This window comes from Aricia agestis, chromosome 22, assembly GCF_905147365.1.
Source record: "Aricia agestis chromosome 22, ilAriAges1.1, whole genome shotgun sequence".
NCBI classification, from domain to species: Eukaryota; Metazoa; Arthropoda; class Insecta; order Lepidoptera; family Lycaenidae; genus Aricia; species Aricia agestis.
Genome location: NC_056427.1, coordinates 6,216,002 through 6,243,619, shown reverse-complemented (window position 1 = coordinate 6,243,619; position 27,618 = coordinate 6,216,002). Strand labels below are relative to the sequence as shown.

General features: G+C 35.5%; 1 protein-coding gene across 3 annotated transcripts in view; it reads left to right on the top strand.

The window, feature by feature from the left end:
* The window catches only part of LOC121738159 (nephrin), a 269,086-nt gene extending 243,368 nt beyond the window's left edge, over positions 1-25,718 (top strand). For 2 of the 3 annotated variants that reach the window (XM_042130050.1, XM_042130051.1), the window contains exons 22-29: positions 2,563-2,732; positions 8,331-8,498; positions 10,209-10,396; positions 15,061-15,217; positions 20,582-20,697; positions 22,435-22,507; positions 23,935-24,029; positions 24,356-25,718. In XM_042130050.1, the coding sequence (XP_041985984.1) occupies positions 2,563-2,732; positions 8,331-8,498; positions 10,209-10,396; positions 15,061-15,217; positions 20,582-20,697; positions 22,435-22,507; positions 23,935-24,029; positions 24,356-24,592 (1,204 nt within the window). In that variant the 3' untranslated portion in view covers positions 24,593-25,718. The remainder of the gene's footprint in view (positions 1-2,562; positions 2,733-8,330; positions 8,499-10,208; positions 10,397-15,060; positions 15,218-20,581; positions 20,698-22,434; positions 22,508-23,934; positions 24,030-24,355) is intronic. The other variant, XM_042130052.1, reaches the window with a different exon arrangement.
* The last annotated feature ends 1,900 nt before the right edge of the window (positions 25,719-27,618 follow it).

Below are 27,618 nucleotides of genomic sequence, written 5' to 3'. Positions count from 1 at the left end.
ATGCTTCGGATGGGCATGTAAAAAGTCGGTCCTGCGCCTGATCTCTCGCCGGTCGTGTCGGTCTTCCGTCCCACTGGGTTATGAGAGTAAAAGGAATAGAGAGTGCTCTTGTGTACTGCGCACACACTTGGGCACTATAAAATTACTCCTGCGTAGCTGGTCTGGTTTCAATGAAACCGGCCACCGTCACCGAAACCGGTGTGGGAGCTATTATTATTATACTATAATATAAGTGTTTTTTAATTAAATCTTGAAATAAAATGTATAGTAAATAAGGCTACTAAACCTATTTACCCAATACTAGTAAAGTATAAATATATTGTATTAAAGCAGATATTGCTGTTTTTCCGTTGCTCCGCTGAATTTGAAATCAAAGTTTCGGTTCCGCGGCCTCTTGGGATATCAATGTTGGATTATATCTGAGCCTTCGTCATATTTGCATAATATCTACTATTTGATCTGCTCAGTGACTTAGTAAAAGCTTATTTATAGTAGATGTTGTCGTGCGAGAATTTAGTTAAACGCGGTAGCTGTTAGGATAAAAATGGCATATATCCTTACCGGGAATTTCAAGTATCTGCATACCGAATTTCAGCAAAATCGGTTTAGCAGTTTGGACGTGAAGAGATAACAGACAGACAGATAAACAGACACACTTTCGCATTTCTTATATTAGTATGGATGTTACCGCGCTGAAATTTGTTTATCGCAAGGCAACCGTACATTTTTTGGGATAAAAATGAGATATTATGTTCTTTGAGGGAATTTGAAGTATCTGCATATCGTCAAAATTCGTACATAGATCAAAACGTGAAGGGTTACAGACATAATAATAATAATAGCTCCCACACCGGTTTCGGTGACGGTGGCGGTTTCATTGAAACCAGGCCAGCTACGCAGGAGTAATTTTTATAGTGTCCAAGTGTGTGCGCAGTACACAAGAACACTCTCTATTCCTTTACTCTCATAACCCAGTGGGACGGAAGACCGACACGACCGGCGAGACTCGAGAGACCAGACGCAGGACCGACTTTTTACATGCCCATCCGACGCATGGATCATCTTACTTATCAGACAATCAGGTGATCAGCCTGCATTGTCCTAACCAAACTTGGAAATAACATTTATCCAACGCGGGAATCGAACCCACGACGGAAGTCAAGAGCCGCGCTCTATACCACTAAACCACGGTGGCGCTCAAAAGTTACAGACAATATACATACACATTAATAGTATACGAAAGTATAGATACTATTATAATGTATATAGAAAATATTATATTACATATACATAATAACTAAACGAACCGTATGTAACTAATTTTATAACAATCTCCATACTTCGCATGTCATTATATAGTTCGAACGCGCGAAAGACAAAAGTTCGATTCACATCAATTTGTTACTTATTACTTAAGTTATATGTCTATCCCGCTCGCACTCACTCACGAGCGGGCATAAGTGCCTCTCGCTCTGTCTGATTGATGACTACCCTCAATGAATGATGGATTGTCAAAGTTAAAAGTGTTCGTATTTTTATTAAGTTGGCAGATAGATGGAATATTTAAGGTGTCTCTTAGCGAGTTAGAAACGACTTAGAATGATAAGCGAGTATTTATACTTTGAGTTGGTTGGAATTTTATCATTTATAAAAGTATAATAATATGTACTTGGGTTATACGATTAGTAAGCTAAGTGATTATTCTGTTGATGAGGATATCTTTCTTGTCTAGAAATAATCGGCCAAGTGCGAGTCGGACTCGTGCACGAAGGGTTCCGTACCGGTATAGAGCAAAATTGTCGACAAAAAATGTGTTTTAAATATTTACTTTATTTTAATTTTATTATTAATTACTAAAGTATTTTGTGAAAATTTCAAGTGCCTAGCTGTTACCATTATTGATTACGAGCTAAAAAGGCCAAAACAATCACGTTTCTTGTTTGGGAACCCCCCTTAAATATTAACTTTATTTTATTTCCAGTATTTAAAGTTGTTAAAGCGGCAACAGATATACACAATCTATGAACATTTCAGAAGTCTAGCTATAGCGGTTCTTGAGTTACAGCCTGGAGACAGACAGACAGACAGACGGACAGACAATGAAGTCTTAGTAATAGGGTCCCGTTTTTACCCTTTGGGTACGGAACCCTAAAAAAGAATAAAACAATTGGTTTCTGTGAATAAGCCAATTGTATATAATAATGTTATGAATTATTATTATTGATTCTGCCTCATTTTGAAGTACCATTAGTGAAGAAGGAAAATACACTCACTGGAACAAAAACCATACTAATATTTTAAATGCGAAAGGGTGTCTGTCTGTTATCTCTTTATGCTTAAACGGCTTAACCAATTTAGATGAAATTTAGTTTAGACATACTTTAAGTGTCAGGAAAGGACCTTAAATAGTTTCTGCTGCGGCAGAATGTACGGTTCCACGCACGTCATCTAGAAAATGTGCAGTAAAGCTGTCTTGTACTTGTCAGCATAACTTAGCATTCGGCTAAAAAAAATGATGAATTGAATAATAATAAACATCACTAAAACCTCCACCCATTCCAGGAAAATCTACGAAGACACTTACCGGTACGAGGACGTGGTGCCGCGTAACGCCACCACGTTTACCGTCCGAGGGCTGGAGCGCAGCACCGACTATGTGTTCTCAGTGATGGCTATCAACAAGATGGGCCAGAGCAAGTACCGGCCGGACGACACGAAGGCGACTACGCTGAGTGAGTATTCAGTGAGACTGTCAAGTCAGTAAGACTGTTAAGTCAGTGTGACTGTCAAGTCAGTAAGACTTTCAAGTCAGCGCGACTGCTAAGTAAGCGCGACTGTCGAGTCAGCGCAACTTTTGAGTCAGCGAGATTATCGCGATCAAGTCAGCGTGACTGCTAAAATCATTTAAATTTGTTTGACTACCAAAGTTACTTTACAGTGTTGCAGTCATTGGCTGTCAAGTCAGTTCAACTGCAGTTTTATAAAATTCACTGTGTGAATCCAGTTGACAGTCAATCACACTCATGCTGATATTGCAGTCCAGCATGACTGTCAAATTGACTGTCAATTGTTTTCACTCTCTTATTAATGCAAATGGTACTTCTGCAGTTAACCATAAATTAACAATAATTGTTTTTTTTACATAAAATTATCTGTATTACCAAAATACATGCTTGTTTGTTTTTGAAATAAAAAAAGTTCTTGCCTGCTTGTATTATTATATTACGGCATATTACATAGGGCATTACAGAAGTACTATATTATGTAAATTCAACATTATATTAAAAACTGTAATAACTATATTTACCGCAAAATTAAAACAGCACTCAATTAAAAACCGTTAATTATATTCACAATAGCGAAAATATTACATAAAAAGCTGTCAAGTCAATTTTCCCTTAACAAAAACAGTAGCCATTTAATAATGATTTATTCAACACAATTAAGTCCGATACGTTCAGAACGAGGGCAATTTTAGGTTCACGTAACTCCATTATTATAATTAAGGAACACTCGGCAGTTTAAAATAGCCTGTTAATACTTTGAGCTCTGATTATATTATAAGTTGCTAGAAGCGTAAATTAATTTTATTTCTTTCTTCTTTCTAAATACAGTATATTGGAATCGTTAATTCCACAGAAACACGTATGGCACTCGTGGACTGCCGTGGCAAAGCATTTTTATCAACTTATGTCGCACGCACACAACACCGTGCCGAAGTCTGGCAAAGTCGCACCGCTGTGTCGGTCGGAGTGTGTTAGGTTCTTTTCGATACGGAATTTCTTGATTCGGTCACTACGCTCAAAGCGTGCGATAATTAAAGGTATGAAATAGCTTTAAAGTCCTTTCTTGTGGATTAATATTATTGATTGTCAATTACTAGATTTGTTTAATGCAATACTGGAAGAGGGATTATTATGCAAGTCCCTTTTAGCTGTATAGTAAATAATTCTACTAAAATCCGACATGCGGTGCACGTCATGTCACAATATTGACAGAAACGTTGTCAAACGTCGAACAAAACTTTTTGTTTACTGTCTGTGCGGATGCTGCACTCTAGCGTGAAAACATTGCAGTGGTTTAACTTATTGTACATTTTTTACGATAAATCTAGTTATATCAAATTTCATTGAAATAGTTAGCTAGTAGTTTTGCCTAGTCTTTTTGTATTTTTAATTCTGAAAACTGTTTGAGATCAAAAGTAGCTTGAGACTTTTCTGTCTTGTTTTTCGGTCTTGATTATATAAAAAAAAACAAAGAAATAATATTAAATGAAATTATATTCACAAAGCAAACTGTCTTTATGTACAGAAATATCTTATTTAGCATAACATTACCGAGCGTCTTCATTGCTTAATACAAGAATAATTTAGCTTTTTAATAAAACATTGAAAGAGTCTGAAACAAAACGCTTTGAAAGTGCTTTATAAGAACTGACTGCAAATAAATTCAAAACGTAGTTCATGTAAATAGGGTAGCGCAGACCGGCCACAAGTAACGACACGCGACATCAGTTGCCAACAATTTGTGTGACAGGACTATGTAAATATGTAATAAAGCATGACTATTTCGTTTAGACCTAAATGATTATTCCCCGATAATTCTAGTACTGTTGAAAACAAACGTCTACAGAAAATATTTATTTAAACTTACGTATATTTCCTGCAAAATCAAAAATGCAGTAATTTAGGTTTTAATATTTTTATACACACGTACAGGTTTCTTAAAAAATATATTTTTAGTATCGTATCATTAATTCATTTTTACGTTCAAGTCAATAATAATTTAATGATCTATTAAAACTTTTTTTTTTCACTAATAAAAATAAAAGATGTCGCTTTGCGGTCTCCCGTCTGCGCCGACCCAAAATTGAATTTAAAACGGACTACAAATAAATAATTACCGCAAAATGCTAAACAGTAGATAAAATCATTACAATTAGAACAGAAATTCGTTATTGAATAAACCGAATAGGCACCGAACATAATTAATATATTATGTAAATCGTTGCATTACAATTGGACACATGAGTGGATGAAGTTGGTAACAAAAAATACGTGTGGCTCTCGGGGACTGCCGCGGTAAAGCTATAATAGTATTTTTATCAACTTATGCAATTATAATTCCCATACGTCTAGTCGCACGCACACAAACAACGTGCCGAAGTCTGGCAACGTTGTGCCGGTCGGAGTGGGGTGTGATAAGGTTTTTTTCGTTACAGAATTTCTCGATTTGGTCGCTGCGCTCAGAGCTCGCGATAAAAGCTATACAATAGTTTAAAATTTGAAAACTGTAGTTTTTTAATAAATGGAGGCTTTCGGACCGGGAAAATTATTGAAATAAAAATGTTAATTCTATGTATAGCTAAATGTTACAAGGTTTTTTCAAATACGGATGATGACAAGGTCAAAGATTAGCGAATTTTGTTAATAAAATAAAGAAATCACGGTAAAAAATAAGTGTTCCCAAAATTTCAGCTTGATAGCATTTGTATTTTTTTTTTGTTATGCGCCTTCAAAGTTGGATATTCAAGTCGAATTTTTTTCCAATTAAATTTCTTAATATTTGTATACAATTCGATAACTTATGCAATTAAAAGCAACTTTTGTTATGAAACCACTTTCATAAACGCAATATTTAATATACCTGTCGAACAAAGTTGTCTCCCGATGCGTATAAACTACGAAAGAGTGACGTCAGTCTTTCGTAGCACTTTGTATGGAGCGTTTCGGGCAGGTCTATTTTATGAGATATTTGAATTGTCATATCTTGGTGAATTTTTAAGCTATCAGAGTCATTCTTTCAACGATGTTTCTATTTTTTAAGTGTCTTTCAATTACCGATAAGAAAAAAAAATAGTCATCATGCCTATTATAAGGGAAAAAATTAGTAATTGCGCTAATATTTGTATTTTATAAAATATTAGTTACCTACTTCATCCACTCATGTCTAAAATATATTATGCAAATCGCTGCATTACAATTAATTATTCATAATTCAACGATTTATACGTTGCCAAACGATTTTTGTTCAAACATTTGAATTGTGAATAATGAATTTTGGAACAACGCTGGATTGAATATTTTTTGGGATTGCATATTAAATTTTTCGATTTCAAACAATGATTTTTAATTCGGGGCATAATATATGTATTTAAAATGTAAGCTAAGTAGTTTAAAAATCGGATTTCGGTTTAGTAATCGGATTAGTATATATTTAAACGAGCTTTTGCCCGCGGCTTCGCTCGCGTTAAGAAGTATTATTATATATAAACTTTCATCCCCTATTTGAACCCCTCGGGGTTGGAATTTATCAAAATCCTATTTTAGCGGATGCCTACGTCATAACATCTACCCGCATGCCAAATTTCAGCCCGATCCGTCCAGTGGTTTGGGCTGTGCGTTGATAGATCACTATGTCAATCAGTCACCTTTGAGTTTTATATACAGTGTGTAACAAAAACTAGTGATAATACTTTAGGGTGTGTACATGTTCCTTGTAGAGAGTTCACTGTGAAAGTAGCAGCTCTGAAAGACGAACATTTTTTTTCACTTTTGTATGGGCAAGGGCCCGAGCGTCACGAGTTTCCCCATACGAAAGTAAAAAAAAATTTTGGTCTTTCAGCCCTGCTACTTTCACAGTGAACTCTCTACAAGGAACACGTACTCACCCTAAAGTATTATCACTTGTTTTTGTTACACCCTGTATATAGATTTAAAAATATTTTTTGATTAAGTACTAGCTTTTATCGGCTTCACTACGGGTACGAAGTAGTTGTAACAGTATTCGATGGGTACACAGTAGTGTACCCATTTTTTTATACCAAATTTTTATACCAAACAGACAATTTTTTATACCAAAAAGTATTTTGGTATAAAAAATTGTCTGAGTGTTAATCCAGAGCTCAAAGTACTACCATGCTAAAGATCCAAAACTATTTAGTAGTTTCCTAAAGAAGTAACATACATACACACAAACTTTGGCCGTCGTTTAAATAAATAATGGGCATTGTCCAAAAAAAAATCACATGTACTTTTTATTTTTTTTTTTCGTTAAAATAGGGTATTTTAAGAATATAAATTAAATAATTTTGAAATTCATTGGCTAGTTTTTTCTCAATAATTTTTTAAAGTTTCGCTCTGACGTCATCGTCGGCGGCCAATAATTATTGACCTCTGCAGTATGTTTTTTCCTTTCAATCTTATTTATAATGGCTGGTTCGTCAAATGCAAGTTCTCATTATGTGAAAGCTGATACGAGAAGCTTACCAAAAGTTCGAAACGTAATGTTGGTCGAATTTATTGCTAATTTAAGGTCAAACAAACGTTAAACATATTTGTTCAAAAATATAAGTAACTAATGGGTATTTTTTTCCTTTAAATACAGAAAAACGATCACTGACCTTATTCCTCGAAATGTTTTTGTAATGAGCAAAATTAAAAAAAATGGACAATTCCCATTAAAAAAAAAATTTTATTCTATTGAATGAAACAAATATTTTAGCAATCCTGAAACCTACCACATATAAATGAAAAAGGCGAAAGTTTGTGCGTATATTTGTTACTCAAATAAAATATTTGCTGACAACAAATAATATTATATTAGTTTATTTATAATAAATAAATAATATCGGTTGATATGTTTTACGCTGCCAGACATTATCCCATCGTCAGTACAGTCAAGTTCAGAAGAGTACAGCTCGTACCACGTGCCCGGTGTTCTCATTATAACCGGGACTATAGTGGGCACAGCACTTATCCTCTTGAATGTACTGTTGGTGGGGTTCTGTCTACACAGACGGACGAACAAGCGGATAAGAGGTTTGGGCGTTGAGTGTTGTTATACGAGCGTAGGGATGGATTTTTAACGCTGAGTGTGATTTTGTTTGTGTCAGTTCACTTATATAAATTGTGTGAATTTACAGTCGTGCTGATAGGGTAGAAATCAGCGTGACTGTAATTTTCTACAGCATAATATGTGTCAGTCACTTTTTATTAAGTGTGACTGCGAAATTACAGTCGTGCTGATAAGTAGAGAAGATCAGCGTGACTGTAAATTTCTACAGCATGTGCCACTCGTTATTAGGCATGACTGCGATTTTACACTATACGTAGCGTGCAGTAGATTAGCGTGACTATTATTTCTACATGTGTCTGTACTCTGCCACTTCTAAAAACTAAGCGTAACTGCGAATTTTCAGTCGTGCTGATACAGAGCGTAAAAATCAGCGTGACTATATTTTGGAGATTTTACAGTCAGCGTTAAAGATTCATTCAGCTCTCTATGTGTAGTCGTAGATTTTTATTTTTCTTTTTCTCTTTTATTTCTAGCTTCGTCCGAAGTAGGGGAACTGAATGTAGTGTCCACTGAGTACGTAGAGAACGGGGACTCGTCGAAATCGATGGTGGTGTACGCGTGTGTCGCGGGCGCCATTTTGGTTGTCGTGAATGTTGCTATTGTTGCTTATTTTATTTTGAAGCGGCGCTCCCGTTTGAAAGGTGGGTTTTTTGTTGCTATTTTTTTTTTTACTTTTTATGTGTATTTTCTATGATCCTTAGATGTTTTTAATCCAGTTGTTTCCTTAGTGAGAAATATATTTACGCAACTTATAACTTGAAGTAACATGATAATCAAAATTCGTATAATTTTTCCATTGTATCGAACATAGACAAGCAGACTAAATTATTATTATAGTTATTCGGTGTGTAAATATGTATAATAGACTTAGCAGTATATTTTAAAATTATAACCAAGTTGCCAAAGTAGGTACAGGTGTATAATTTAGAATACTTCACAACTACGAACAGTACTTTCATCTTAATTTCATGCAAACGAACCTGCAAAAAATAAGATAAAACGTCAGGTAATATAAAGGTTATTTCACGATTCTTTGCGAAATAAAAGAATTCCTTTACGCGGAGATGTTGAAATATTAATTCAGAATGTCCAGGACTTTATTTCATGTAGAAATCATTATTCGTTTTATTTTACTAAACAATTTAACGAACTTTACATACCTTTAATGTTGGGTGTGCCTTTTATATAAAATTACAGTAACTAACAGCACAACTGCTAATTTTATTTTATTAATTTTACAGTTGTCAGCATGACTGTAAATTTTTAAACATTAAGTAAAAATTTTGTTTATTAACTATTTGCGATAAAAATACACCTTTTTAATTAAAAATGTGTATTTTTATTTCTTAAAACTGTTGTAATAATCAAAAATAAAATATCCATTATTTTAGAAGGCGGTTAAACTTTTAAGAGTTTTCTCAGAATAAACTATTTGTAAAATATCTTAACAAAGTACTTGTTTGAGAACAATTATTATTATGCTCAAGAGAAACGTATTGTGCTTCGGTTTGCCAATTTATTGAAAATATCAATTTGCTACTTGATTGTAATTTTAAGAGCTACGTGAGATTTCGAACAATGGTATTGTTCTTAAGGTGCTCCCTCACCGGGAGAATTTGCGTGTAATGTAACATTATAGATTCGACTTTGAGCATTACATTACAATACTCCCTGACCGACGAGCATTCGCGTGTAATGTAACATTATAGATTCGACTGAGCATTACATTACAATACTGCCTCCCTTACCGACGAGCGTTCGCGTGTAATGTAACATTATAGATTCGACTTTGAGTATTCCATAGCAAGTGACTTCACTGTCACGTACCATTGATGTTACAAGTTGTATCAAGATATTACACACTGTACCATTAGAAGGTGCGCATTGTAATGCTCGGTTCTCCTCCCTCGCTGATGTACTCGACTCTGGAACGTTACATTACAAGCGAATGTTCTCATGCTCCCGCTGAGGGTGCACCTGAAATATTTGATTATTAGTAAAATAGAATAGGGTTCTTTGACAACTTGTATTCGATAAATTGGATAGTATATTATGTATGTGGTTTTTGCGATGACCAACATATTTCATACTTTTTGATTTCTAACTTCGCTATCAAAAATGTCGAATGCGATTTGACTAAGCTCCCATGTAGGTGCACGGGATGTGAAAAGACAAAGTGACATTTTACGGGTGAATATACCGCTGCTACTTTTACAGTTAACTCTACGTGAACTACCTTAAATATTATCACTTGTTTTATTAGATCCTGTTTATTAAAGATCTCACTATATCCGGTCATTGACTCTCATCTTATCCGATCATTGACCTCTCGTACACGCTCCTCTCCCCAGCAGAACAAGCGGGTCAATCCTCAAAGTCCGCCACAATAGAAATGTACGCGCCGTCATCTTACAACGACACCATGACGGGAGAAACCCTGAGCTCTGTCAGCGAGAAGTCGGAGACGTACTCCCAAGATGGCGACCAGCCACCGCCGATACCGGAGGTGCCGAGTATGCCACGGCATATGATCAATCAGGTATGTAACAGGAATGACATATTTTACTATCTTGAAGTATGCCACGGCATATCTTACGGCCGTTCCCAATATTAAATCTATCTCTGGTTTGACATACAACCGATAGCAGCTAACATTGAATTGACATAAAATATATTATGTCTCTAATGTCTAATATCTAATGTGAGCTATTCCTATCTCTAGTAGGGCAAAACCAGAGATAGATCAAATATTGGGAACGGCCGATTAGCAAGATGGCATTTTCCACAAGTATGCCAATAGACCAGGGTAGAAGCCTTTAAAAATAATGAAATGTGAAAAAAAATTATAATAGAATGAAACCCATTAGAAAAGGAGGGAAATATGATAAAAATTAAAGGAAAAATATTTTACGGGCGATCTGAGGTTGGGAAGGGGATGGGGGTGAGTTTTTAAGGGTAAAAAACGGATTTTCTCGATTTCCGGCAAAACTAAAAGTCCTATCGAAAAAAGTCAAATGGAAAAGTTGTAGATAATAAAAAGATCTAAAACTTTTGTATTTACACTTTTTTCACATAACCTCAAAATTTATGTGAAAAATTCAAAAAACCAAGTTTTTGGTTTTTTATTTTTATCTTTTACAAATTTTTTTTTTTTTTAACGTAATTTTGTGAAAACTTACCTTTTTATGTCCCAAATACGCTGTAATTTATTTAATTAAAAATATTTATTTTTTCACCTTATTTTGAATTAATATCGAAAAAACACCCTAATTTTCAATCGAAAATTCACCCGTCAAAATATCAGCTTTTTTCAAAAAGTTGGTGTGGTTTCTGTTCGTTGAAATCTCTACTTTCCGATGGTGAAAAAAAAAATATATGTTATTATGGTAAATCTTCTCAGAAAACGCAAAAATTAAAAAAAAAACTTGAATTTGAAAAACTTTTTTTAATTATTATAAATAATTTTGAGCTATTTATTAAAATTTAGACTTTAATTACTCGAAAAACGTTAGATTACATGTGACGTTGATAACAAAAAAATTGCAAATAAAAATATACTACTATAATTAACAAACAAATAAGTTAATTAAATTAATATTTAATAAGACATCTACAATATTTGGAGAAAGTTGTCTAATTTTCTTTAAATTATATGCGTAGATGCTTATTTATAACTATTTTGAGATAAATTATATATATACCTGAGTGACCTACGAAAAATTGTAGCCCATCAAAAGGTATTTCGTGGAGAAGTGGGGAAGGGGCTAGGCGGGTCTGGGTCTTACTACATACATACCTACTATTATATACTATATATTTCGTAGCAGCTGTTACATTAAATGATATTTTAGTACAAGATAAAAAAATAATTATCTCCTTAATTTTGCACAAACAAATTTAGTTAATCCCATGAAAAAAAAAAAATATTTCAAAATCTATAAAAAATATATTTAAAATCTATAAAAATATATAAAATATATATCGTAATATATTTCTAATAAAACAAACTTTTGGCCGATTTTCATATATATTTTATACTTTTTTATAGATTTATAATATATTATTTATACATTTTGACATTGATTTCTTTAATTTTTTTTTCATGGGAGTTTATTCACGATTAAATAGTGAAGACATTATTAATTCGATTTTGTCTTTTCAGATTATCAGTATGGATGAATCTATTTGTATCATTTGCAATAAGGCAGATGATAAGCAAGTGTATACAATAAAAAAAGCAGCTTTGAATCGTTTAGTGGTATCCAGCAAAAAAAGAATCGACAATAAATACAAAAAATTTGAGACTTTGACATCAGCTTTTATTCATCGAAGTTGTCAAAGTCAATATAATGACGAGACCGCAATAGCTACATTTTGTAGTTCAAGACAAAAAAAAGCAAAGGAAGGAAAAGAAGTAATTAAAGATGCTCTTGGATTTAATTTTGAATCTCATTGCTTTATCTGCGGTGGATTTTTCGGTAATAAATCAAAAGAAAAAATTTCATGTGTTCAAAGCAGCGATACAAGAAATAATGTATTACAGTATATTAAAAAACAGAACACATTAAATGATTTTGATAAATGTAATTAGAATTAAATAAATCAACTTTTTAATTGAAACAAATTGCAGCAATCACATTTTTTAGATGAAATTATTTATAATAATTAAAAAAAAATTTTCGAATTCAAGTTTTTTTTTAATTTTTGCATTTTCTGAGAAGATTTACCATAGTAACATATATATTTTTTTTTACCATCGGAAAGTAGAGATTCCAAGGAACAGAAACCACACCAACTTTTTGAAAAAAGCTGATATTTTGACGGGTGAATTTTCGATTGAAAATTAGGGTGTTTTTTCGATATTAATTCAAAATAAGGTGAAAAAATAAATATTTTTAATTAAATAAATTACAGTGTATTTGGGACATAAAAAGGTAAGTTTTCACAAAATTTCGTTATAAAAAAATAATTTTTGTAAAAGATAAAAATAAAAAACCAAAAACTTGGTTTTTTGAATTTTTCACATAAATTTTGAGGTTATGTGAAAAAAGTGTAAATACAAAAGTTTTAGATCTTTTTATTATCTACAACTTTTCCATTTGACTTTTTTCGATAGGACTTTTAGTTTTGCCGGAAATCGAGAAAAACCGTTTTTTACCCTTAAAAACTCACCCCCATCCCCTTCCCAACCTCAGATCGCCCGTAAATTATTTTTCCTTTAATTTTTATCATATTTCCCTCCTTTTCTAATGGGTTTCATCCTATTATGATTTTTTTTGGTTTTAAAAATTATCGACCCTGGACTACAAGGCACATGATTAATCAGGTATATAGGGTTACAAGGATGACATAAACACACCGGCAAAATTAGAGGAACATAACAAAATTTTCAATTTTTTTTAAATTGTTCACTGATTTTTATATATTTATTTATTTATTTACTAATTGATTATTAAAAAATTAATTTTATATAAATTTAGGGCATAAAAACGTTAAAAATAGAAAAAAATCAGCAAAAATAAAAAAATTAAGAAAATCTTTGAAATTTCAGTAGTAAGTTTTTAAGATAAATTCTCCATTTTTATTAAAGAAATGCCATGTTAAAAGCGTGTAATGCCTTCTATGGATCTCAAGAGGGCCTGGATACGCCATTCCATGCTTGCATTTTAATTGTCAATCATTTCCTGTGGGATATTCTCCTACTCCTCCAGTAGCGCCAACTCGAGCTCCTGGACACATTTTGAAGCTGGAGTTTTAACTCGTACCGTTCACCCATTGATATGCCACACGTCTTCAATCGGATCCACATCCGTAGACCGCGCTGGCCTCTCCACCTGGGCTACGCCAGCATCGTTTAGGTAATAATGCCCGATTTTCTTACTCTATGGACGCACATAAAATTTAATTTACTACCTAAAACTGTGTAAAAGGCACACCATGCAGTTCCAGGACGTCGATGCTATAGCACTGTACTGTCAAAGTACCATCATCTATAATCATCAGCTCCATGCGGGCTCCAAATCATATGCAACTCCAAACCATTACGAAGCCTGCATCATAGGCCACTGTTTCCGGTAAGTTTGATGGCCTGTAGCTTTCCTTATGATTTATCCACATTCTTTATCGCCTGTCAATACAATGTACACAGAATTTGCTCCCATTACTGTACAGCTCAAGATTTCACTCACTTGTCTAATTTTGATGTTCACGCGCAAATCTTAGCCTGGCTCTTCGGTGTCCTGTCTCAAGTTTTGGTGCCTTTGCTGGCACTTTTGAGTTTAATTTAACTTCTTTGAGTCTTCTTCTTACTGTACAATCACTTACACGTTCATCTTGGACCTGTTCCGACAGGTTTCGTGTCTGCATAGCAGTTTGAGGTCGATTTCTTAAGTTTTGTTTCCTTACAAAATGGTCATCCTGAACCATTGTCACCCGATATCTGCCTTGTTCTCGTCTCCGAACGTAAGATCCAGTCTCTCTGAAGCGTTGAAAGTTACGATGAACCACGGAAGCCGACACACCTAAGGCCTGACTGACCGAACGGTAGGTGTGACCTTTCTCTATCGTGGTTACAGCTCTAGCTGTCGCAGATGCTGAGAAATCACTAATTTTGTATCTAAGCAATGTGTTCTTCCAAAAACCAAACAATCAAATGAGCTGAGCATACCTTGGACCCCGCTAAAACGCCATTCTTATCAGGAACACTTACAACGTCAATAATCGAAAAACACTTATTAGGGCATAATTGCTATAAAAACCTGTCAACTTGCCAGTTTTGTTCAATATTTTATTTCTTGAATGAGCTTAGAAGCTATAAAAAAGGCTTTCAGACAGCCCGACCCACTTGAGTTCAAGTTTTGGCCCTTTTTACCTATGTTCCGCTAATTTTGCCAGTGTGTGTATTTTGTTAACCTGAAGTATGCCACAGTATATCTAAATCGGGGGAAACAGGCTTAGCAAGATAGCCTTTTCGCCAAATAAGTTAAATTTAATTTACAAGATGGCAGGATGTTGGAATATTAAATGTTCATTCCTTGCGACTCCGTATGCGAAAAATAAATAACTTTCAACATGTTTTACAAAATTTAATCAGAACGATTCAGTAGTTTCAAATCCTACTCGATGCAAACAAACAAAATTTTCTTTTTGATATTAATAATTAAATACCTATACAGACACTTTTAACATACCTTTATTTTTCAGACGGACGCATACCTGTTGGATGAGCAGGGACTATCGGTGCCCCCATTGGACTACCCGCCCCCCAACTACGCGCCCTACGACCCCCCATACTCCACTCTCCCCCATCCGCGACATACGAGAGAAGTAGGGGGACACAACACACTCGGACGCAGTTCTGGTGAGTATTACAAAATATTACAGTCGGCTTGGGTAATGTTACAATCGACTTAGGTAATGTTACAGTCGACTTATAAAATGTTTCAGTCGACTTAGCAATATTATAGTAGACCTAGGTCCTAGCCTACCTGAAAAACGTTACAGTCGACTAAGATACAGTAGATTTAGTCAATATTACCTACTATTGTATTAATATTACAGTCAAGTAATTCAGTAATAAATTCTACTAGGATAATATTATTACAATTAACTATTAGGGTAATAATACAGTTATATTTACCTCTGGTGAAGTTGATTTTAAATCTACTAAGATAATTCTATTATACTTACTTAATACAATACTTACAAATAAGAATACAGTCTACTAAGCCAATATTACAATACACTTAGAAATTACATAGTGTTTACATTAAGGTAATACAGCCAACTATGCACTACATTTTATACGTAACTTATTACCTACAATTTCGCCTATCCCATGGAAACCGTACTTGTTAGTGATAAAATATATTTCTCTCTTTACTGGATTTTCATCTCTATATCCATCAAATTCGCTTCAACATAAGTGACAAACAGACACACTTTTATTAGTATAGACATGAAAACGTGCCTGTCGGAAGAAATATTAGAAATAATAAAGCAAAAAAATCGGATAATACCTGCACGTGTTTTCCCAAGGGCAGGGGACTGGGGGGGTATAACAATACCAATAAAATAATTATATAATATTTATTCCCTGGGAAATAAATATATCAACGATTTTACCTCGTGGGGAGGACCGAGGAGATTTGCTTTATAACACGAGATGTTACCCGTCTTATAGCGCTACAACTACAGACATAGATCAAGATAGATACCGCATGTCTCTCCATTTGTATGAAAACGAGCGTGCCACTTTTTTCCTACCTACTGTGACGTACCGATGATAAGAATCGTGTCCATTATCTTGGCCAACGTTTCTATTTGAATTTCTACAGCTCAATACGGCACTTTTAGGCATTTTTAAAATTCCGATTGACGTCCGATTCCGATAGCAGACTAAAGAACAGACTTTCGAAAGACGAGCATTGCTCATCGTTTGGGAACGCGATATGGCACGTATCTTGATCTATGTCTGTGGTTACAACCGTACATTTTTCCAGGATAAATCTAGCCTATGTCCTGTGCCGTCTTTTAGAGTATAAACAATTTTCATCAATAGCGGTTTAGCTTGAAAGCTTGAAAGCTAGTTTAAGCTTGAAGAGACAGACAGACGATCTTGTCTATTTATGACGTTAGCAAGGATGACATAACTTTGCTCTAGTATTTTATTCCATTGAAGAAATAAAATCTTTTTTCTAAATATTGATTTTAATGGTATTTAAACTATAATGACGCATAAGTTGGCTTTCTATTGGTGAAATAATTATTAAAATCGGTTTAGTAGATCTTTTTTTTTATGAAATAAGAGGGAAAACGAGCAAACGGGTCACCTGATGGACAGCAACTTCCGTCGCCCATGGACACTCGCAGCATCAGAAGAGCTGCAGTTGCGTTGCCGGCCTTTTAAGAGGGAATAGGGTAATAGGGGAGTTTAGGGAAGGGAAGGGAATAGGGTAAGGGATTGGGCCTCCGGTAAACTCACTCACTCGGCGAAACACAGCTCAAGCGCTGTTTCACGCCGGTTTTCTGTGAGAACGTGGCATTTCCCCGGTCGAGCCGGCCCATTCGTGCCGAAGCATGGCTCTCCCACGTATCTATACACGTATAGATGTAGGGATTACCCACATGCAACTCTTGTCACTCCTTTGGTTTTGCTAATGTCTACTGACGAATACAGTAGTGTATATCAGGCGTCCTTCTAATCATATAAAAAAGTTTAAAATAAGATAGAAATAAAACGTAGATGATAGAAATATGTACAACAAAAGAAGAAATTCAAAATTTTGGTCCGTATGATAAAAAAGATTTTGTATAGCTACGAATGTTAGCTACGGCGTAGACTCTCGTAGCAGGTCTACGAAATACGAATTTTACTTTATTTCTACCAAATTAGTTTGTTACGAAAAAACCGTACATTTTTCCCGGGTAAAAACTATCCCATGTCCTTCCCTAGGACTCGGGTTTAATCTATATACCAATATTTTTAGCAGATTTTATATGTATCCATCCATCAGTATTGATGTGAGAGTGCATTTGTCTGTGTGTCCTCTTCACACCCAAACCGCTGAACCGATTTTGCTGAAATTTGGTATGGAGATACTTTAAATCCCGGGAAAGGACATAGGGTACTTTTTTACGTTCCCGCGTGATAAAAGTATTTTGTGCCATCTTGTTTTAAATATAAGCTCTTTTTAAAAGAGTATGTAAATTTACTTAATTTAAAACGCAATTTTCTTCTTCGTATCTATAATAACATATCTTACATGATCTATAAAATATAAAAGCAAATTACTTCCCGACACAATATAATGTTATACAGTAGACCATCTTTATACTAAACCATCGCTCGCATACATTAGCGTGATGAGATTACTTGACGCAGCAAAACAATGCAGTACAACACTTGAAAATATAAAAAATGGATAACTACTACTTATTTACTAGTTTTATATTAGGAATACAACTAAATTGTGTCAAGTAGCAAGACATTGCTGTATCCAATGATATTCTATGTTACTAACGTAACTAGATTGGAAGTTTACGGTAGCAACGCGTTGCCACTTCGAAGATGCCTGCAGGCATATCTCACATACATAATGACATAACGAATATATGACTTGACATTGTCTTTTGAACAAAAAAGTGGTTACGCATTTCTGAGAATCTTTTGTAAGACATTGCTACTCTAGTATTTTAGAAACTCATTGGTTGTATCATGCCAGATTATGTGTAAAACGAGTTTTATTTTAAAAACACAGCTTTGTTATTATATTGTAAAGTAGCAAAACAATGCAGAATCACACGTTTCTATAGTTTGAGCAACATTTCTAAAATACAGATAAGTTATTCTATTTTAAGGTCGAAAAATAAATATCACGCGTCAAACTTCAACATCTGTATGATTAGTATACAGCTGCAGCAAAATGATGCAGCATCACATAGCTCGTAAAATTTATGTTGAAGGAGTTCGTTAAAAGCTACGTTACTTAATGTCTATGTCGCAGGCGGATTGTATATTTAGCCTATTACATTACGGCTAGCCGTTTTAAAGTTTAAAAAAACGGCGCGGTTTTGTAATGCGGCGTGTCGACGTTTAGCCGGATTGAATGCGGCTGAATAAAAAACAGCCGGAATGCATTCGGCACTATACGTTATTCAATACGGCTAGCCGTAATACGTAATAAGGCTATAGACAATGACATAAAACTGTTTCTTATGTCATTGGTTAGATACTAGTCGCCTTTTTGACAGTTTTAGTTTCGTAAATCGTTTCTTAACACTCGTGGCGCTGTCCGTGTCACAGATTAATATATGAGAAGTAAATAATTGCGTATGCCATTTAAAAATTTGGTTTGCAAAAAATAACAGCTAATAAATCATTTTATTTCATTTCATTATTAATTTATTTTATTAATTAATAAAGACTTAACAGAAGGCCTACTTACCACGGATACCGAAGCGGGGGGACGGGGGGGGTGCAGCCCCCTCGAAAAGGGGGCTTGGGGGGCAGCCCCCCGCCAAAACAAAAACAAACACAATCCAGAAAGTCCAAAAGTAGGTTAGGTTAGGTTAGAACTAAGACCACAACACAGAGGGAGCCGAGCGAGCGAAGCGAGCGTGCTGCGGCAGCAGCCGGCGACCGTCATAAAACAAAAGATAAATCCAGAATTTTTTGCTTATTCTCTGAGTGCTTACAAAAATTTAATGAAGGCCACTCATTGCAGCATTGTTTTATTTTGCAATCATGGTCACCCTATAACTTACATAGGACTACGATGCGGCGAAACGTGGGCCGCCTTATTGAAGAACGTATCGCAATTACAATCCGGCTAAACGTCGACACACCGCATTACAAAACGGCGCCGTTTTTTAAAACGGCTAGCTGTTATGTAATACGGCAAAATATACAATGTGCCTGCGACATCTACATTACACTGTATCTTGTATCTGAAAATAAAAAAACAGCGTTTGATTCAAAGCAAAGTTACTCTACCGTATGTTAACATTACACTGTATCTTGTATCTAAAATAAAAATCCTCAAGTAATAACGTATTTTCTCCGGCTTTAATGTATGCGAGGAAACCGCGCGGTCGGCACGTACGCGCTTAACGGAACGCAGCGGTAGGGGGAGGTGTGGTGTAGCCTTATGTTTGAGTACTGAAAATATAAGGTGTTGAGGAAACGTGTTTTAGATATACAGGGTGTAGCAAAATTTAATGTAAGTTTTATGTTAATTTTGTCTTTTTATACGTTAAAGCTGGCTTACTTATGCCGAAGCACACATTGTCTACAGGGTGTAACAAAAAAGTGATTATATATAAAAGTGCCAAGCGTTTCTCATTGAAACAGAGAAGTAAAAATAACTTTTTCAGCGTTGCTACTTTCGCAGTGAACTCTATTATAATAGGACGCTGCTAAGCATTGTGTATCATCCCACAAAAAATTATTGTCCATTAATTGTATTGTTTTTAGGATAAAAGAAAAAATTTTTACTTTTTACAAAGATCACTATATTAAAATTTGGCAGGAGGGTAAAATTGCACCCTGTATAAGAGGAACAACAATTTTATCTGCCGAAAATCTCGAAAGTGGTAGCTAACAGAGATAGAAAGTATCAAAAATTGGCGGTAACATTGACAATGGACAAACATCATTTCTTGGATATCAAAGAGATCTGCCAATTTCGTTTGTTTGTTCTTGTATTAATTAACAAAGTTTCGGGACTCAACAACGATTTAATAAGAGTCTGAGATATTGCTCGGAAGAAATCAATTTTAATTTGAGAACTTATTGAGTGTTAGATGTGATACTTGTTGCAAAGAGTGTAGTGGAGAGTTCAAATTAATAAATACGTTTGCCAGGAAAAAACAATTAAAAATAATCTATAATGGGGAAAATATGTTTTTGAAACATTATAGCAAAAGATTGCAATATAAAGGATTTTGGTCAGTTTTCTAAACCCCCTAACCTGGCAATTTCTTTTTATCAAAACTATATTAATGCAAAAAAGTTAATATCTTAAAGTTTTTATCTTTTATTTAAAAAAAACCCTCTCAAAATCCGTTGAGCAGCTTTAAAGACATAAGCAGACATAGGGACCGACAAAAAAGCGACTTTGTTTTGTACTATGTATTAATATTAATGGGATATTTTAACTGATGTGTCAAAAATTCTTCGTAAGTAGGATCAAAATAGATTAATATTTTCTATATTTGCCACCAGGAAAACAATACATGCCGGCGCCCAGCCCGATGCCGCCGCTCGACGGGTCTTACTACAACATGAGCTCCGACCGCTACCTCTCCTACCCGCCACTTATCGGGGAATACCTGCAGCAGGTAAGCGATAATAAGCAGCAGGTAGTCTTTAATAATAAGCAGCAGGTATACCCACTTATGTGTTACACGTTGTAACCTGAGCTGCTACCCGCCGCTTTTTGGGAAATACCTGCAGCAGGCAAGCAGTAATAAACAGCAGGTAGTCTATAATAAACAGCGGCAAGCGTACTACAACATAGGCTCTGACCGCTACCTCTCTTACCCGCCGCTTATCGGGGAATACCTGCAGCAGGTTAGCTAAAATAATATCACCTTTTTGGTTTATAAGTTGGTACCAAACAGCACCTTTTTTGGCACCTAAAAGTGCCTTGTTGGTGAATAAATTGACTATTATTTGTGCCAAATTACTAGTATCTCTTGTTGTCTTATAGACCTGATACTTACTTATTATTTTCTACTACCTCGTACGCAGAGAGTCGTTTATCGCGGCAACGTTAAATATTTTAATTTTAACTCAACGTGTAACTTAGCCCTCCCTATGTATATGTCGCAGCCGACTGGTTTAAATAGCCGTTCAATCAAACAGCTAGCCCTTTGACTGAACAACGCCATTCAATCACACGTCTAGCTTTTATATTAAATATTTTAGTCGCTCAAAACGTTCAACACTACAGCTGATTCAAAAGCCGCCGTCTAATTGAAGTAGTTCAGCGCGCACCGCTGCGGCGCTAGGTGCGTTTTATTTACAATATGGCGTCAACTAGCAGGTGTTTGTTGGTGTTTGTGGTTGTTTTTCGGTAAGAAAGTAGTTAATAAGAGTTACAAGTGTTATTAAAGAGACAAAAATTGTGGAGGCACATACGAGTGAATCAAAATTTCAACAAATATTCGAGAAGAAATTACGGAATTATGAAATGGATGGATGCAGCCCCCCCGAAAGGGGGGTTCGGGGGGCACAGCCCCCCGTCAAAACAAAAACAAACACAATCCATAAAGTCCAAAAGTTGGTTAGGTTAGGTTAGAACTTAGACCACAACACAGAGGGAGCCGAGCGAGCGCAGCGAGCGTGCTGCGGCAGCAGCCGGCGACCGTCACAAAACACGCCTCAGAATTTTTATTTTTATTGCATTAAACTTTTGGTCACCCCTTAAACTTAATCCGAGAATAATCTTTCAATAAAATACAAAAAGTTTTCCTATTCTCCCAAATTACATATTATTAAGCTAATGGTCGCTCTAGTTAATTTGCCATTAAACTAGTTGGCTAAGCGTCGTCTAGCTGTAGTGTTGAGGGTTGTAGTCAACAAGTCGGCTAAACGACGTATAGCCGTGTGATTGAATGGCGTTGTTCAGTCAAAGGGCTAGCTGTTTGATTGAACGGCTATTTAAACCAGTCGGCTGCGACATATGTACAGTTTAACCCCACGTATAGCTTAGCCCTCTGTATATGCAGTTTAACCCATATAGTTAATATACCTAGCGGAATAGAGAAACAAAGGCCCGAGCAAGAGAGATGTCACTATCAGTAACACTGCGTGGTAAAAAGAGACACGTGATACATGATAGCAGCACTCTTTTTTTACTTCCAGTCGGCACGTGCCGCACGTTGACAATTTAATCTCATAGAATTCATGTTCAATCATGCTTGTGTAAGTGTATACGTACACATATTTTTACACACCGACGTAAACCAATTTCGGTTTCGTTTGACAGCTCGAGATTGTTGCTCTATTCCGCTAGGTATATACTTTATACTTTATGGTTTAACCCAAGGTCTAACTTAACCTCTCTCTTGCAGCAGGCCGGCCGCACGCCGACGCCGCCGCAGCAGTTCGCCGCGCCGCTGCCCGCACCCCTGCCGATGCATGATGGTGAGCAACATTGCTTATTAGCAACAATATTATGTTGTGACATTACTATAATAGCAACATTTTGTAGCAACTTTACCTTGTGACATAATGTCACTACTCACTAGTCAACACAACAACAACGCCTCCGTGGTCTAGTGGTATAGAGCGTGGCTCTTGACTCGGAGGTCGTGGGTACGATTCCCGCGTTGGAACATGTTATTTCCAAGTTTGGTTAGAAAAATGCAGGCTGATCACCTGATTGTCTGACAAGTAAGATGATCCATGCGTCGGATGGGCATGTAAAAAGTCGGTCCTGCGCCTGATCTCTCGCCAGTCGTGTCGGTCTTCCGTCCCACTGGGTTATGAGAGTAAAAGGAATAGAGAGTGCTCTTGTGTACTGCGCACACACTTGGGCACTATAAAATTACTCCTGCGTACCTGGCCTGGTTTCAATGAAACCGGCCACCGTCACCGAAACCGGTGTGGGAGTATTATTATTTGAAATCGTTTTTTTTTAAAGAAACTAAGTTAATAAATCACCAACTAAAATTAGTTCACAAAAACGAACTATACTATAAGTATAATCCTAAAACTGTCAGATAAAACCCGGTATTATACAATATCCAGGCGTTCCCAAACTAAATTCAAACTTGGCAAGCGCCACGATTGGGTTTTTACAATTCAGTAGGCGATATTTTAAATATGTATACGATGCTATTTTCGTTTTATATTATATTTTACGTGAATATTATATAGTTCCTTCTTGATAGCAGGAAAATTTTATTTTATATATTTGGATTCCATCTATACTAATATTATAAGATGATTTTTAATGGTGTAAGTGCGAACACACAAATGGCCTATATTTTGTATAATTCACTCACCTTAAGTTGTTAGTCCTTATCAGCAAATAGACTTTTGATATACAGGCTGTTAGGGTTAACGCCGTTATTCTTAAAACCATCAAATGAGCCTGTCAAAATGAACAACTTTTTCTATGAGAACAATGCTGGGAACTCAAAAACATCCGTCTTCATACCCATACGGATGCCCGGATAAGCAATTTGTATGGGTATGACGACGGATTCGTTCTCAGCATTGTTCTCATAGAAAAAATTGTTCATCTTGACGGGCTCATTTGATAGTTTCAAGGATAACGGTGTTTACACTAACATCCAGTATAGACGAGTAAAGATTGGTTGCTATCGAGACGCACTAATACAGCTTTTTTTAATTCTATATCTGTCTATAAAAATCACCCAATTATCTCCTTCTTACATCCTTTTTAATTCGAAGGGTATACTTAATACTTTTCTGAGTTGTGGAAAACCATGCATTTGCGAACACGACCCCTTAAAATAAATCACTATTTCCTCGACTACGCCATATTTATAAAATGTCAATTTGTCTCAATTGCATTTAAAAACACATATTATATTTGTCAACAGACCGAGCAGGCGGCACGTTGCGTCGACAGCGACTGGACAAGCTGGCGGTGCCACCACCGGACGTCACCGTGCTGCATCAGGGGAACTGCTCACAGGTATACCACCTGCATAGTTACAACCTACCTTTCTAACTTCCTTACACTTACGACGCAACGCCTACACTTGCAAACTACTTACTAGTCTTACTTGGCTACACTTATTTTTCCTCTCAAACTTATTCTACGACTAACACTTAACTTACTTACGACATTTCCTCCTATACTTACTGCAAAATGCTTACACTTACTTAATAAATATTCGAAGTAATATTTAACGTCATAATAGATAATACCTTGTGTATTTTATGTTGCAAAACAACTCAAAACGAAGATTCCAGAACATTTCTTCGCATAACAAAGTCTAAACTCAAATTTTGTTTCAGCACGCGCCAACCACTCCTACCGTGAAGCAACCTCAGTCCATACTCAAGGACCCATCCCGCCACAAGTATGGCAACCAATACGGAAGCCCAGTGTCCTCCAGCACACCCCAAAACCAGATTTTGACAGTCCAGAACCTGACTAATGATGTACCGCAGTACGGAACCATTAAGAAGGAGAAGAAACCAAACGTCACGATAGACGAGTCGTACAACAAGCGGGAAACGCACGTCGTGTAAGTTGAAAGTGAGGAAAGTAACTTATCGTTGAAAGTGAAGTGTTGACTAATCGTTGAACGTAAAGTGTAGAAAATCGTTGAAAGTGACTGATAAGTGTTGAAAGTGACTTAGAAGCGTTGAAAGTGACTTATAAGTGTTGAAAGTGACATTGAAAGTAAAGTGTTGATTGTGAAAGTGATTATGTTGAAATCAATTGTTATATAACAATGTTGAAACGGACAAACAAATGTACAATGTGTAAATAATTAGATAGTTTTGACAATTTCACTGATTGTGATACGGCGCCGTGTCAGGTAGACGTTAATTTTTGACCGGAGCACCTAGCCAAGACGATTTCTTTGTCGCTTCTTTATAGAATCGCCGATGAAAATGTATGGAATTGACATTAGACGAGTCGAACGTCAACTTCATACTATCGAACGCTCATGTCAATTCCATTTTAATCTATAAGCGATAAAGAAAACGTCTTGGCTAAACGGCCGGGTGGTTGTAAATGACTGAGGTTCGTTGACGAACACGTCCGATAGTTTTTATCGTACTTAAAATATTTTTAATAAGTAATTTACTAGGTGTAATTCTAATTTGCCAAGTCCGAACGGCGATGGCATAGAACTACATTAAATTCTATGCCTAGTGCCGTAATTTTTATTATAATGTTTTTGATCGCGGGCGTGTTTTGGGGTGAGGTGTTTTTTGGGATCATGTACGCATGATTGGCTTGATGGCCATGATGGGTAACCAAGCGAAGCGAAGGGCAATCATTGACAAATATAGTCGTTTGGCAAATATCTTCGTTTGTAATCTCCTATATTTGCCCATCATGGAAACAGATCAAACGCCAATCTGCGTGCGTCCTGAAATGCCTGGTGAGTTTAACTCGATGCGCTCATGTTATTCCCGATTCGATCTCTAAATAGATTTTAATGATTGTTATAGGGTAAGTTCGTAAATTTTACCCAGTACACTGCTTGACTATGACGTCTAGAATCGATGTAAGGTTGGTTCCGAAATATACTCCAGTGTTTTCGACTTTGTTGGTATATCATAACAGGGTATAACAAAGCAAAGTGATATTACAAGAGTGTGTGTCGCCTATATAGAGTTCACTGTGAAAGTAGCAGCTCTGAAAGAGCAATTTTTTGCGTTGAATTTGCCCATACAAAAGCTAAAAAAGTTACTCTTTCAGCGCTACTTTCACAGTGGACTGTATATAGGAAACTCGTACGCATCCTACAGTATTATCACTTAGTGTTACACTGTATAATACGTCACACTTGTCATATCAGTACAATATGGCGACAAATATATGACGTCATGAGCCCAAGACAGTATACTGGGTTGAGTTTCGGAACTCGCGCAAAGTAAATTCGATTTACATATTGTTTATCGTTGACGATTCGTTCCAAACTTTTCATTGTCAATTTATAATAAAATTTAAATCGTAAAATCACAAAATGTGTTCTATTTTTTTAGATTTTTAATGCTCGATTCGGCTATTTTAATCCAACTTTTATACAGTCTTGGTGTAATGAAAGTCAAACCAACCAAAAATAAAAAAAACGGAATGTCACCATAGATGGTTGTACGACAGTCGTTTAAGTTGGAAGTGGTTTAGAACGTTAAGTGAAGTGTTGAATGTGACTTATAAATGTTGAAAGTGACTTAAAAAGTCATACCACGTCAAACGCTTTATGATTGGTCAAAACTAACATAATTCGGTTTGGTGTCTATGAAAATATTTGATGTTTGATAAGATCCGGATTGGATCAAAACTATATTTTGGTTGGATTAAATAGCTGAATAAAAAACTCGATTCGAAGATTTTTTGTATTTTAATTATTTTTTTTATTTGCTGGCAAATTCATTGTAAATAACATCGAACTGACAATAAAATACTCTTATTTTAATCTGTGGCTATGGCCCCAATTTTAGGCTTTGGGGGCAATCCGCTGTTTTGGCCTAATTTGTGGATTTTTTAAACTACGAAATTAGTGGAATCCCTAAAAATTGTTTTAGTGGCCCTTATTAACCCGGACACTTAGCCAAGATGCTTTCATTAATTGATTTGTCGAAAATCAAAAAATCATTTCATCACACATCTTTGATTTCGAACTTCGACAGTTAACGAGTGCATCTTGGCTAAGGGCCCATAACCTTACCTAACCCACCATTTTGCCCACTGTCGGGCAAAAACTGCCACATTTTCAATGTAAATACCATTTGTATGATATTTAGCTTTTTTACACCCAAATTTTAATCGGTTTAAATTCAGATACCAAAGTTTTATTAATTTTAATTTATTAAGATTTATTTTTTATTTAATTTTTATTTCTTTCTTCTTTAGATCGCGACTGATTTTGTAATATGAATGTTACATTTCAAAATAAAAAGAAAGAATTTATTTTTTTTGTTTTATTTCTTTTCCTTTTTTGTTTTCTTACATAAGAAACATATCAATTTCGTTTAGTATTGGATTTGTAGTAAATGTGCCAAATTTTTCATATTCTTAGTGTCGGGCTGTAAGTTATAGGATAATATTTGCTCTTACTCTGTACGTATAGGAGGAAGCGAGAGGCAAAACCTTTTGACGAAATGGACACAGGAAATAATGTGGTATGAAAGAAATAGTATATAAAAATATTTAAAAAAAGACAGTTACTATAAGAGATATATAATGTTACTTTAAACCGATAAAACTTACTTATTATATTAGTACAAGGCGAGAAATGTGCAATAGAGATTTGCCATCGTCAATTGTTTATTACATCGCAAAGAAAAAATCTTTGACATTGTCAATAATTGTCTATTGCACCGCAAAGAGTATGCCAAATCTTTGACATTGTCAATGATTGTCTACTGCACCGCAAAGAGCACGCCAAATCTTTGATATTATTAACTGTCTATTACGTTGCTAAGAGATCCACAATAGACAACAATCAGTACTTTGACTGCAAAGAGACGGACGAGTATTAATACCAGTCAATTCTTTCGGGTTTCACCAGGCTATGTTAAGGGCTGGCGCGCTG